Raw genomic sequence first — 14,653 nt, 5'->3', positions numbered from 1 at the left:
CATCAGCTGTTCTTAGTTTATAGCGTATTAGAACATTGTAGAACATGGTAGAAACTAGCAGGGACATCTGTATTGGTATAGAAGCTGCATTTTCTCAAAAGTTGTCAACAATTTCAAGGGTATGAATAATTAAAATGGTTAAATGCATCATTAACATCTCTGACACAATATTTTACTGTTTTGTCAGCCAGAAGAAACCTCTCAGTCAGCAAAAATCCACTATAAACCAAAATTTGGCATGGGATGAACAGTTTTGGGTGTACATATATTCTGATGTGTCATAGTGACTGCTAACAGACTCTCTTTTCTGCTCCTCTAAGTCGCTTCCTTGCTGCTTTGTGATTGGCAGACGAGTGACTCTGCATTGTGTTTTTATTGGTTCTCAGGAGTGGCAGGACTACCGGCTGACTTGGGTCCCGGAGGAGTTTGATGGGATGCTGAAGGTCAGGCTGCCCTCCAAACACATCTGGCTGCCTGACGTGGTTCTCTACAACAAGTGAGTCTCTTTGTTTACCTCGGAAAGCTTCCAGAAGACACAAACACGCCGCAAAGATGCACAATAAGAGCGCATACAGTCCTCTTATTAATCTGATAATGCTTTAATGCCAGCTCCCCCGGTGAACCGATCCAGCTGCGGTTGTCGTGAGTCAGTTTGAATAAGGACATCAATTAAATAGCGAGTTTCAGGGTGTATTACATACAGACCCACCACACATGGCTGAATACGTCCTCTGTCATCTCCTCGTGTTGCTCATGCTACATTACTGTACCTCCAAACCTCACGAGACACTTCAAAGACGGAGTCATCTGCACGACACACTCGGTCCGATCAGCACATGCATCTACAGTAGAAGTATGGTGATACAGCAGGTGTGTGCAGTTAATCCACAAGAATGCCCTTGGTCATGAAGGCACGCAAACTGCTCTGCTGTGTTTTTGCCTTGATAAATATGCAACATTTATGCGGTATGCATGCCGAGAAGCTCAATAATTACCTCTATCTTTGCATTTTAACCCTTAGGGCTAAATTCACATCCTTTCTTCTCAGTTGATCCGTTCTCGAAGTATTTGCTGCAGCGAACTGTGGTGCATATTAAATGAAACCACATGACTTGACCTTTCCGACAACGCTAGTTGCTTGTGTGTGCAACGAATAGTCGATGAGAAAAATAAATGTAAATTTGCATTCAACTGAATCATTGTTACAACCTACATGCAGCTCCATGTCAAGATTTGTTAACTGAAACAAGACAGATGTGATTCAATATAGAATAAGGAAATTTATTCAATAATCGATTAAATGCTGGATGGCTGGAAGTGCTTGCAAAGAGAGTAGCCTAACAAAATGCTAAAGAATAAATTGAATATATGAAAATGCACCAAAAGATTTCCTACAATGAATGAATTCAGTTGAACAATGCAATTCTTTTAAAGAAAATATTTCTTGCTTCATAAAATTAGCAAAGGGCAGAGAAAGAGGGGTGAGATCAATGCAAAAAGTCATGCAAAAATAACCCGTACCTAGTTACAAATGTGCTTGCAAAGGGAGTAGCCAAACAAATTGCAAAAGAATAAACCGAATTCATGAAAATGCACCAAAAGATGCCCTACATTAAATGAATTCAGTTTAACAATGCAGTTCTTTTAAAGCAAACACTTCCTGCTTGATAAGATTAGCAAAGGGAGGAGAAACCGGGGCAGGATCAAGGCAAAAGTCTGGCAAAAGTCCACCAAAAATAACTCATACCTTGATGCAACCTTTATACAGCTCTATGTCAAGATTTGTTAACTAAAACAAGATAGATATGGTTCAATATAGAACAAAGAAAATTTACTCAATAAACAATTAAATGCCGGATGGCTGGAAGTGCCTGCAAAGAGAGTGGCCTAAAAAAATTCTAATTAATAAATTGAATCTATGAAAATGCACCAAAAGATTTTCTACATTAATGAATTCAATTTAACAATGCAAAACTCCAGCAAAACTTGGCCTAAAATAGCCCATATCTTAACATAATGGTGTTTTGGCTACACAGACTTAAATGGGTCAGCAGCATCCATATTACCCAAACACAGGCAAACATTTGGCATTGCAAACCTCATCCAAACACACACCAACACAAGGAGTCAGACAGGAAACAATCTAACAAATGGACCTCAAACATTATGTGAATACAAACGAACAAAATCTTTCAGTCAGCAACCTTCAAACAATCCTGAGTGCATCACCTACCTCAGAGAACCAGAGAAGAATCCATGTGGTAGCCAGCAGACAAAAGGCAGCCATGTTTTCTCAGGTGCTTTAAATACCCTCAGGTAGGGCGGGGCCATGGGAGGAGTCAACCTGATTCTATGGTGGTGTGTTCAAGAGCTGTCAGGAAATAATTAAGCCATTAAACACAAGTGTTTCTGCTACCTTTACAATAAAAATAGATTAATCTACACTGTAAATAACAAATCAAGTTCATACAGTTTAGAAACCTGAGTTTTCCTGCTGCCTTAAAGATGTGCTAACTGCACGCTGGATGATTATTTGTGAGAGAAATGGAGAGGTCACGTCATTCCACTCAAAATACCAAAGATAACAGAGTTTGACAGGCATAAAATTGTAATTTTTTTGCATCAACAAGTGCAACCCTCAAAGGCAAATCAGGAAGCAAACCAGACACTTAAGTTGTGTTTCTCAAGCTGTTACAAAGAAATCTGAGGAATGCGGAGAGGCAAAGTACAAAAAACCCCCCCAAAAAACAGTGGATAACTGAGAAAGCTGTCTGATGAGAAGTTTCTTAGAGTTTCCTCTTTGAGTAACTGGAAGAAGTCGAGCAGCATCTGGCAGCTTCATCTGGAACTGTTCTAAGGCTTGGAGAAGTTTGATCAGAAATAGCCTCAGTGGAAGGGCAGCAGCCACAAAATAAATTTTTCAGAGGAGAGAAGCAGTTGAAAAGCTGAAATATCACACTGACTAGAGTGTAGATCAATGGAGAAGAGTCCTTTAGACAGATGAATCAAAGTTTGAGATGTGCAGCTCCAATTTCCAACAATATGTACAAGGAAGAGTTGGATTTAGGTATCAGAAAGAGTGGTGGAAGGTTCGTTGCATTTCTGTCACTAGTGTCAGAATAATGTCTAAATTGATGTAAACTACAAACAAAATCTGGATTCATCTTGCTAGACTTTGTGAAAATCAATTGAAAACATCTATTTTTCAGCATGACGAAGATCCAAAGCTAATAAAACAGTGACATTATGGACTGACCTCTTCCAGAATCCAAACCTGAGTATTATGGAAGATGTTTGGGATCATCTGGACAGCAAAACAAATAACAAAGAACCCTTTGAAGGAAGGATATTACAGAAGGAGGGGCTTTTTTATAATTTAAGACAGGATTACTTGAGAAAACTTCAAATCACTCGACCCAAAAGAGTTGAAGATGTGCTCAGTGCCAAGGCAGATTGTACTAAATACCGTTAGCCTCTGTCTGTTTATTTATTGAATTATTCTCTTGTTGAACCTAATAATGCAACTGAGAAATGAATATATTTGCTCATTACAGCTTCAAACAACAAACCTAATAGTGGCCTTGAACTGTGGAAGTGCAAATAAGTGTGTAAATAATCCAAAAGTTCAGTACATTGAGCTAACTAACCCCAACTCTTCACATGTAAAGCAGCATGTTTTGTTAATTAGAGTTTGCCTGCTTGTCTGAGGCAGATCCGGATGTTGCGGACCACTTGTCTTAATGTAATGGAAACCGAGTGTCGGCCTACAGTATGTAAATCAGCTCGGAGTACAGTGATCTGTCTGGCCTTCTCCTCTTTCCCTGCCTCGGTCCCCACTTCGCCAAAGATTAAAAGATCCCTGACCCTCCTAACTCTGGATAGAATGATCCCATTAATCCTGAGTACCCCAGGTTGCCACCCCATCCTCCGAGTGTCCGATGTTTCCGACTGTCAGTCAGTCCAACAGGGGGATTAGCTCGGCTTATGTTGCTAATTTTGAAGTGTCAGTTTTACTTGGTTGTCGAATTCGGAGGAAACATGGTGATTCTAAGGGTGAGAAGGTGGGTCAGTAATGCAAGTGCAGAAATGATGAACTATCCTCATGTGTACGTTATATCGTGCAGCATTAGCCATCATTAGGTGGTTTTATCTGCCACAATCCAGAGCTAAATAGAAATTCAATCTACAGCTTTAATGCCGTCAGCTGACTTGTGAGCGAAGTTCTAACTTGAGCTGTTTAATCCGACCCAGTCTGACCTGTGAGCAGAGTTTCCTGTCTAGACTGACTGTTCGCTGGATCCAATTTCCTTGTTTCTTGTTTTTATATATGTGCTGGTTTTTCGTGACCCGGCTGATCTCAAAGTTTTACCTCCAGATCCATGATCCAAAATCCTGTTCAAGGCTCTTGGATTTGATAGTAAGTGTGCCATTTCCGCCCTTGCTGCTATTTTTGTGTTTTCAGAAATTACTTTCGCTAAGGAAAACAACTAAAACAACCTCCAAGCAGCAACCTAAATGCTAAAAGGGGCAAGTTTTGAAGACAGGTTGGATCGTGCAATAGTTCCCACTTGGGTCTTTTACTAAATTAGCCATTTTAATGAACATGCTCACCTGTCTGTGTGCAAATGTTCCACCAAAACAATTCCCCATTTCACTATTTTGCAGAGGCACCATCGCTACATCCTGGGCTTAGCACCATTTAACATTAACAAAAAAATAGAATATTTGCATTTCACATAAGCGCTTGAAGATCCAGACATCATTAAAGCAGACGTCAAGAGAGACAATGAAAACAACTGATCAAAGTACTGATATTTAACAAACTGCAACGTGATGACTACATGAACTATTTCAAAAGCAGTCTAACATTTGATCTTGTGGTGAGTTCAAGTTAACTAGCATATGTACACTGGTTATGTTGCCCTAACCCGTTGATGCACAACATAGGGAAAAAGTCACCCATATTCAATGGAATATGGGTGACTTTTGACCCATGTTGTGCACCAAAGGCTTAAGAAACAGCCTCAACTTACTGCACTGCTGCGCTTTAATAAATAGCACTACAACCCTACCAATATCAGAGTTTTATTATGGTGCAGTCAGACCATTCTCCACATTCGAGACTTGTGTCTGACTAGTCACATAGATGCCTGAATCCATATCTGACACTGTTGATCTTCTTGTCTCTTAGTGCCGATGGGGTGTATGAGGTTTCCTTCTACTCCAACGCTGTGGTTTCGTACGACGGCAGCATCTTCTGGTTGCCGCCGGCGATCTACAAATCTGCCTGCAAGATCGAGGTCAAGCACTTCCCGTTCGACCAGCAGAACTGCACGCTTCGCTTCCGCTCCTGGACCTACGACCGAACCGAGATCGACCTGGTGCTTCGCGCCGACGTGGCCAGCATGGACGACTTCACGCCCAGCGGCGAATGGGACATCATCGCCCTGCCAGGACGGCGAAACGAGAACCCGGGGGACCCGACTTACGTGGACATCACGTACGACTTCATCATCCGGAGGAAGCCGCTTTTCTACACCATCAACCTCATCATCCCTTGTGTGCTCATCACCTCGCTCGCCATCCTGGTGTTCTACCTGCCGTCCGACTGCGGCGAGAAGATGACGCTGTGCATCTCGGTGCTGCTGGCGCTCACTGTGTTCCTGCTGCTGATCTCCAAGATCGTCCCGCCAACTTCTCTGGACGTCCCTCTGGTGGGAAAGTACCTGATGTTCACCATGGTTCTGGTCACGTTCTCCATCGTCACCAGTGTGTGCGTGCTCAATGTGCACCACCGTTCGCCCACCACGCACACGATGCCGCCGTGGGTCAAACTGGTATTCCTCAACAAGCTCCCCGCTCTGCTCTTCATGCGCCAGCCGAGGAACAGCTGCGAACGCCAGCGGCTTCGCCAGAGGAGGAGGGCGCAGGAGCAGAAGGATGGTCAGCGCAGCGGGGAGGCTGGGGCCTTGATGGTCGGCCTCGGGCTGAGCGGCGCCTCCGGGAACGGAGGGGGAACCTCCACGGCGGTCTTCGGCAAGGAGGACGGTGACCCCTGTACATGCTATGTGAACCGGGCGTCCGTTAAACAGTTTGGAGGGGACCTGGGAGGAGCAGGAGGGGGATCCATGGATGGTCTGAACAGGGTGAGGGACGGACGGGAGGGCGGATCCGGAAACCTGCCGAGGGGAAAGCAGGCGGCAGGAGGTCCGGCTTTGACTCAGGCCCTGCTAGCTCAAGCCTGTCCGGGCTTCGAGGAGGCTGTGGAGGGAGTCCGCTTCATCGCCAACCACATGAAGAGTGAGGATGATGATCAGAGTGTAAGTATTACATTACATAGTTTTATAAAAATCTGGCAATGATGGTGGTAATAGAGGATAATAAAAGTTCCATGAATCAGCCAGCAGGTTTGAAAGGCAAGTCATGGTACTGAAATTACACAATTTATCAGAACCAGATACTGCAATCTTCAAATTTCCGTTGGTCCTTGAACTAATCATGTGCAGTCCTTTCATGAAAAATAAACAAATCTCTGCTTAAAATCTCAACATTTCATCAAAAATGCTTTATTCTACGTGTCTCATTTAGAAATTTGACAAAAATAAAACATTTGAAGCCACTAGATATTCCTTGGCACAACTGAGAGGCCACAACTGACAACCTGCAACCAGCACCTACATAACAAAAAAATCTGGATTTTTTTTCAGCAGAACTGCAGGTTGTGTTTATACAGCGTAGAGAGGAAATGGTTTACAAATGGTACATTCTGCATGGTGAAACATCTTTCTAGAGTTAATGTGCAGAGCAGTGGAAGGAATGTAGAGTTGGTAGCGGTTGTAAAAATGTAAAATATCTACAATATGTAGAGTTACCTGTTTTTTTCCAGTTTGGCAACAACAGTGTGCACTTGAAAGAAAGTACGTGCTTAATCCAGTTTTTTTTAATGATTTCTGTCACTCTAACTGCTGCACAGAAGACATTTCTGAGTTCTCTCTCCTTCTTCATGATTGTTCTGTTTCCACAGAGGTGCAGGACTTTATCTTGCAGTGAAAAATGAGCTCACAGTGAAGAAAAGTGTGACAAATTTGCAAATGTGCCTTTTAAAAGAAAACATCTGACTAATGACATGACTAAATGTACAACTGTAGACTGTGTCTGCTGTTCCTGTCAATATTGCAGACATCACTTTTTGACTTTAAAGCTTATAATTTTCCTGTTTTCATTGACTATCTCACTTCAGTCAAGCGGTCAATCTAGCTGGGGAACATCATGGTTACCTTTAAGGTGCTAACAGGAAAAGCTGAGGCTGGTGGAGACCAAAACAAGAGCTAAAAAGAGTGAATATTTACTGTATGTGCTGCATATTTTTACAATAGAGGTACACAATACATTGCTACAGCATCAACACTGCAATGTACACAATACTCACATAAATGACTTCAAAAGCATGATGCTACAACCTTTTTGCTGCTTGATGCAAACAAAAAATGCCACAGTTCTCATTTTTCATGACTAATCAAGAGAAGTCTGTCTGATTAAACACCATCTATTCGAATATTATGCTATTTAGCTATTCTTTGATACACTGAGTTTTCTTTTCAAATTTATTTTTATTTCAAAGAGTTTGTTGAGATGCAGGCACCGCATGTGCACAGTAAAATTAGCGATGGACAGGACAGATAAAACACTGAAAAGGAAGATTTGTTGCAAAATGAAACTGAACACCAGCTGTATGACCATTTAAATCAGCAGCACAAAGCTCTGTGTGAAGAGTACAAAGCAGGATTTTTAGCTTTCTGTAGTTACTATGCAGACGTACTGACCTACAAAATCACCCCAATCATTCTAGAATGATTCATTCTTTTCCAATATTAAAGTCATCTGTTGAAAAAGAATGTAATTTTTCAATATATATCTCAGATAAACTGCATATCACAACGTCAGATTTCTTTAGTATCGTGCAGCCATACTTGTGGACATTTATAATTTAAATAACCTTCCATAACAATAAGACTCTCAAACTGCCCAAGTAGGCAAGAAAATAAGATAAACATCCTGGTGATATTGCCAATAAACCTTTTATTGCTGCAGTTTACTGCTGTGACAATATAGATGTCTATATAGTCCGCTCATAACGTCAGCATCGGATTCAGCTCTTTATTAACCCTCTCCTGTCTTATTTTCACTCACTGTGGGCTCATTTTTCACTCCAATACAAAGTCCTGCACCTCTGTGGAAACAGAACAACAGTGAAGAAGAATGGAGGACTCAGAAATGTCTTCTGTGCAAAGGAAAAATGCCAAAATTCACTAAAAAAAGACCCAAAAAAACCCCACTACCAGCGACTTTTAAGCTGGAGTATTTTCGTGCGTGTTGCTCAGTGCATGAGTACCACATTTTTCCAGGTGTCCATATTTTTTTACCAGTACTAGAATAAAAATTGAAGCTCTTCATACTACAGATATTTTATTACTTTTATTTTTAACTGATTTTCATACCATCTCCTCGATCCTTTGTGTAAACGCTGCCTGCAGTTCAGGTGAAAACTCTCTGAATTTTTGTCACATGAATGTTAATCGCAGCTAAGTCACTAATAGATTGTCAGTTGTACAGAGGAGCACAGAATTTTTGGATTTTTCAGAATCTGGTTTGTGCAAGAAGTTTATTTTTGGCTAGTGTTTTGTACGGGGGTTACGACATCCTCGACTTACAGCGTTTCATCGTTATGTCGGAACTGGTTACGTGGAACTAGTTGGCGAGTGTAAAAACAGTGCAACATATTCTGTTATCTTCTTGTAAAATGACTCATACATGCATGAAAGTCATTGGTATTCATGACTTTTCCAAAGAACTGATCGATATTGTGCTGCATGTGACAGCTTTGTTTACATTTTCGCTGGAGTTCCGACTTACGGCGAAAATCGACTTCAGTCGCACAGTAGGAGCAGAACTCCGACATAAGTCGAGGACCCCCTGTACTCAAGTGGAATAAAAGGTATTAAAATATAACAATTTTAAGCTAAGATTTAGTTGGTTTCTTTCTAGCCTTGCAGTTCTACATTAATAGTTCAGGGAGCGTCAGAAAGCTGAAAATCTGCTGATTCTTTCTGTTTCAAGTGTTTTTGGCTCTGATAAATGGTGTCATTTCTTGAAGATAACATGCCTTTCAAACCTGAAGGCAGGTTTTTGGGTTCAGAAGGTCTCTGTGTGGGCAAAATCCTGCCATAAATCATCTTCTTTCCTGTGAATACATGAGCAGCCATAAAAAGCAGCACAGATCGGTGCCGGTATCATGTCATGGAGCTGCTCAGCTCTGCCATTTGAAACGTGGGAGGTTCTACGGCGGACCAGGAGCAGAGGAGACGGATCTGGTGACGCAATCGCAGCCCCGTTTGAATATTCATGGCAGACATGTAATTATAGCAGCGGCATGACGTGAGCATAGAGGAGCAGAGCGGAGGAGCCGCATTTCCTCAAGGCATCTGAGGAGGCTTCTCTCCTGGAATGAGCTGAGAATCCTCCCGTCGCCATGCCGACCACTCTTCCTCCTCCTCCTCCTCCTCCTCCTGGTGACCATCACCCGGGTTACAGTGTCAGAACACCCTCCGCCTCTCGCCTCCCTCGTCCTTCGCCTCCTCCTTGACTGGTGTCAGAACTCATCAGCGCTGTGAGGCGAAGCGAGTCTCGGCTCACATTAACCCCTCACCTCCATTAACCCTCCGCATGCTTAAGCAGCCGCAGCGCACTCACCTCAGTCTCTCTTGTTTCACGTCCGCAGGTGAGCGAGGACTGGAAGTACGTCGCCATGGTGATCGACCGCCTCTTCCTGTGGATCTTCGTGTTCGTGTGCGTCTTCGGCACGATGGGCATGTTCATGCAGCCACTCTTTCAGAACTACACGGCCAAGACCATCACCAGCTCGCCGGGCTGACCGACCCGCCGCTTCGCTGACAGACAGCTTCCCGACCGACCGACCAACCGAACGGGGGACAAAACGCCGGCGGTCGGTGTGGAGGGGGGAGGCGGCGGGGTCGGCGATCCATTTACCTTTATAGTGATGTTTTTGCAGCGAAAACAACAAGTTTTTTCTCGTATGGTGATGAAGGAAAAACGTTAACCTTGTCCGGATGCTTCGTGGACTGACTGACTGACCTCCCCTCTTTTTTCTGGTGGAAGGCTTCCTCCCTCCCCCGCGCTCTTCCTCCCGAGTGAGGACCTTAAATCAAATCAAAACCCAGCCACTTTCACACACTGACTGCTTACGAACCCCCCCGCCCGCCTTCAACTTACTCACAAATCTGGACTGATGTCGGTATCAGAGAGGCTCATGTCCATTTTGTTTTCTCGAAAAACTCCACTACGAACTGATTCAGTATATTTTATCATAGCATAGCAGCTTTACCACAGTATAGCATCGAGTATATATTATTAAGATTTCTCTATGTTGTTTGGCTGATAGAGAGGCTCCGGTGGTGTGTTGTATGATTGTATAGATATAACAAGAATGTGATATAAACTGTACCACACAGCCCGCACACCTAAAACACTAAAAAGCAACAGATTGTGCAGGAAAAATGATGTAGAGGACGCTTCTGTATTAAAAGGAGGAAGGCAGGTTATTACATAAAGTCAAAAGGGATAAAGTAATAGATTATGCATGGACAGTTTTTTGCTTAGAGTGTTGTGCACCGTAAGTAGAGAGCAGCCCTCTGAGCCAGAGAGCACAGCTGCACCAGATGAGTCCTGAGAAATGGAGGAATCTGAGCCAAGATGGTGCAGAGACAGACCTTCCCATGTGTCGATGTGTTTCAAGTTTAAACAGGGCGAAGATCAGTTGTTTTTGTGGAAGGGATGGGGGGAAATTTACATGTAAATTGGCAGATTATGTGTATTAATACGTGATTTCACACCTGTTTATTTTCTGCTCTGATCTGATCAGATCTCACTTTTTTTTTTTGTTCTCTTTGTTTTCTCCTCTCCCTTTCCATAGCTATTTCAGCAGTGGATTCTGTTCATGTATGTAATGTTCGTGTACGTATGCCCGCATTACCGCATCTGTGAGATACAATGTTCAGAAGAGCATAACGTATGTATGTTTGTTCCCACCTCTCTCCAGCTCTTATCTAGTCTTCCATGGATGCACATCTCTGACAATAACAGCAGAATGACTGCTCGTTTTTTCCCCTTTTTGTTTTTTTTGGTCTCATTTTAACAACTGAGCAAAAAGGCCCCCCTTTTTTCCAGGCTACACAGGGGAAGAGGACGAATTAAATTTTCAACAAGAGAGAAAGAGGCAATAAGTTATGTAGGATCATGAGCAGAAAAGACAAATGGAGAGGGAGGCAGGACAGACGGAGACAAAAGGACTCTTGCGGTGGTAAAACGCCGTCTAAAGCTGTTGAGTTTTTACACAGATTTGCCTCCTTCGGTGTCTCCAGAGGACAGAAACCCCCGAACAAGTGTGAAAAGCCCATCAGAGACCTGTGAAAACTGCATGGCGATGGAGAAAGTGCTGCTGCTGTTGTCCACTCTTTTCTCTCTCTCTCTGACCTTTACACTCTCCTTCCTTTTCTTCTCACACTTCCTTCGCTCATTGCGCTTTTCCCCCTTCCATAATTCACCATCTTCCCCTTCCTGCCTCTAAAATCTGCTCCTGTGCACACCTTAGCCAGTCCAATAAAGGTTGTAGGTTCAGATTAAACTAATCGTCTGTTGCCTGCTTTTTTTTTTTTTTTTAAACTCTCGCATGACACCTAAAGTCTGGAAATTACCCAGATTTCCCGTTAATCTTCCAGCACAGGATGGAAAGAAAGAAAGAAGCATTTCCTGGCTTTCTGTTATTGAAACTGGCAGCTTCCTTTTTATATATTCAAACACACACACGTCTTTATTCTTTTAGGAAGCAGGACTTTTAAACAATCATGGGTGTAGCGCAAAGTCAAGGCCACTTAAAGTTCTTGTTATCCTGCTGCAAAAACAGGAATCAGTACCTGCACGTAGAAACTTTTACCACTTTTTGAACTTCTAATAGATGTAATTTTGCCAGTTATGTGCAAAACTATCTCCAATCTTGCTCCTGCATGCACAGAAAATTGGACATAATTCACACATAACCTTATTGCAAAGCTCCTGCATGCAAACCGGAGCCACTTGCTGCCACCTGGTGCCCGTAATTCTCCACTGCAATAAAGAAACAGCCGACACCGTTTGAGTAAAGGTCACATTTATTCATTCCAGGGGGGAATTACTTAAGTTTGTAACAAAATGCATGAAAAGAAAAAGACAAAAGAGAGATATTCACAAGACTAAGCTTCACATTTCAAATGGAATCGATGGGACAAATACACAAACAACCCAACAGTTGCTGCTTGGAGTGACTGCTGCATGGTCGCGTATTTGTCCGAGGACGTCCCAAATCCCTCCTGCCTCCGTGGAGCGTGTGCAGATCTGTGCTCGCCGAGGACGCCCTTCACTTCTTCTTCTCCTGCTTGTCGTTGTACTCCAGGAAGAAGTCGTTGCAGGCCACGGTGAGAGCTCCGACCAGGATGATGAACTCGGTGAAATCTACCTCGCCGTCATTGTTGGAGTCCAGGTCTCCCATGACCTTATCCACCGCCTCCCTGTCCTGGGCGTTCTGCAAACACGAGGACAAAAAAAAAAAACCCCAGTCTGCGCTTGCTTCAAACCCAGAATTTCCTGCATTTGCAAGCGTGCACGTGAGCTTTCTTACCCCCAGGTAGTTGCCCAGCTCGGCGGTGAGCATCTCTTTGAGCTCGGCCCTGCTCAGCGTGTATTTGTCGCCCTCATTTCCGGAGTACTTGTGGAAGGTCTGGATCATGAGCTGCATGGCGTTCTCCAGGGTGGAGGCGTTCTCTGAGTTGGGCAAAGACATTCTGGAGACGGGGAGAGAGGTGGGGAGGAAGGGTGGGTTGAGGATACAGCGAAAGGCCGTCCGTGTCAGCCTGTACTTGTGCTCTGTCAAGCAACCATGCAAAAAAATCAATAGGGGTTAAGGCCTCTGCCTCACTAAAGCATGTACACACTTTCCCCTCTTAGAGCTGGTAAACAGACACGTGCAGGGACTCTTCTATCTGCTCTGCTGACAGCATCTGAGTGGGAAACCCTACACAGCCCTACGGTCAGGCGTGTTTCCTCCCTGCCAGCAGCATCCTGATAAGATGCTGCTGCAGATAAACCGATCCTTCAATCTGTTTGCTGCTCTGCCAGCGGCGCTCAGACCTCTGGGAGTCAGGACACAGTCGACAGCCGGACATGTGAGCCCGGCTGATAAGAGTGAAACTCTAAGCTGGTTAAACAGGCCGTCCGGTGGAGGAGATGCAGCGGCGAGGCAACCTGATCCGGCTTTTACTTTAGATGCACCGGATGGCAGAAAACACCAGAGACAGGTGTAGGTCGCTGTCTTTCTTGAACCTGTTTTACCTCTGAACTGTGAGGACTTTTCCTAAGTGCCAATCACGGCTTGCATCCGGCGTTTCTCTTGCACACAGTTTGTCCAAAATGCCTTGACTTGCCAGCAGGACAAATGACTAAAAATGCATTTTTACCTACTTTTATCCAGATAAATTTGAACTTTATAGTGAGTAAACAGGCAAAGCTTGTCTTCTTGTCCCTTTGCACCAAAACTTCCACGTCATGTCCTGTCTGCACCTCAAAAATCTACTTTTTGTAATAATAGTTCGAGAAATGTAGTCAAATCCTATACCTTGGTTTCTTACCTGAGTGGAGGATGAGTGCTGGCCGGCTGCTCAGGTGTAGACAGAGGAGGCTAAAGCATCTGATAAGGAGGATGAGGACGACGGCGTCTTAAATACATCCCTTACTCCACCCATCCCTCCGCTCCCTCCTTCCACCTGTCGCCCCTCTCCTCCTACCGATCCCCCCTTCTCTGCTTACAGACACCTGCCATCCGCTAAGTGGACCTGAAGATGCACCTGTTCCCTCACTGATGATGATGAATATCCACCGAAAACGCTAATGGAGCTGTAACTGCTAACAAGACATTAAGTAAATTGAAGTCGCCGCGAGACAACCGCAAGAGTCCAAATGCATTTTTCTCACATCAACCTGCATGAGGTTAAGCAACCAGGGCTAGTTATAGAAAAGCAGATGCACTCTGAAATATTCATTTTTTGATTATCTGAACTCACTAGACCAGCTGCATTTGTTTGAGCACAATGGAGGCGCAGCAGCGATGACATATCACTTACTATGTTACAGCTTTGCCATTGTGACGGTGGATTATCCTGCTGCTCTGTTGTGCAACCATTTTGTACTCGGTGTCAAAACAAAGCCAAGCCTTGCAGGGTGTGTTTAAATAAACTGTGTGCCAAGACTGACATGAATAACTTCAGAACTTTGCAAGTTTATGGCAGCGAGCGGAGCATCGTGGGTCGGACGTTTGCTGCAGGAGGAGGATGAGGAGGATGAGGAGGAGGTGGTGGTGATGATGGGGGGGTCATGCCTGATACAGTATCCGAAGGATCGGAGTAGCAGCGATGAATGGAGCCATCACACCTGGCAGCCACACAGAGAAATCCCCATACAAAGACTTCTGCAAAACGCACAACAAAGGAAAACATGACAATACAAGGACACACACACACACACACACACACACACACACACACACACA

General features: G+C 43.9%; 2 protein-coding genes across 3 annotated transcripts in view; one reads left to right on the top strand and one right to left on the bottom strand.

Moving 5' to 3' along the window:
* chrnb2 (cholinergic receptor, nicotinic, beta 2) overlaps nucleotides 1–11,701 on the top strand; it is a 40,683-nt gene extending 28,982 nt beyond the window's left edge. Inside the window, exons 4-6 of the mRNA XM_023266454.3 lie at nucleotides 387–496; nucleotides 5,192–6,320; nucleotides 9,779–11,701. Coding sequence (XP_023122222.1) covers nucleotides 387–496; nucleotides 5,192–6,320; nucleotides 9,779–9,931 — 1,392 coding nt within the window. The 3' untranslated portion in view covers nucleotides 9,932–11,701. The remainder of the gene's footprint in view (nucleotides 1–386; nucleotides 497–5,191; nucleotides 6,321–9,778) is intronic.
* Nucleotides 11,702–12,206: 505 nt separating this feature from the next.
* s100t (S100 calcium binding protein T) lies at nucleotides 12,207–13,892 on the bottom strand. 2 transcript variants are annotated; one of them, XM_055013818.1, is made up of 4 exons: nucleotides 13,737–13,892; nucleotides 12,731–12,893; nucleotides 12,440–12,634; nucleotides 12,207–12,394 (listed from the first exon to the last, which is right to left on the bottom strand). In XM_055013818.1, exons 2-3 carry the CDS (start codon nucleotides 12,890–12,892, stop codon nucleotides 12,470–12,472), a joined length of 327 nt encoding a protein of 108 aa, XP_054869793.1. In that variant the 5' UTR covers nucleotide 12,893; nucleotides 13,737–13,892; the 3' UTR covers nucleotides 12,207–12,394; nucleotides 12,440–12,469. The 2 variants fall into 2 exon arrangements, with proteins under 2 accessions (XP_054869793.1, XP_023122225.1); XM_023266457.3 differs by having other exon boundaries at nucleotides 12,207–12,634.
* Nucleotides 13,893–14,653: the final 761 nt, after the last annotated feature.

This window comes from Amphiprion ocellaris, chromosome 9 (genome assembly GCF_022539595.1).
Source record: "Amphiprion ocellaris isolate individual 3 ecotype Okinawa chromosome 9, ASM2253959v1, whole genome shotgun sequence".
Classification (NCBI taxonomy): Eukaryota; Metazoa; Chordata; class Actinopteri; family Pomacentridae; genus Amphiprion; species Amphiprion ocellaris.
Note: the sequence above shows the minus strand (reverse complement) of the source record. Positions and strands in the feature narration are given on the sequence as shown.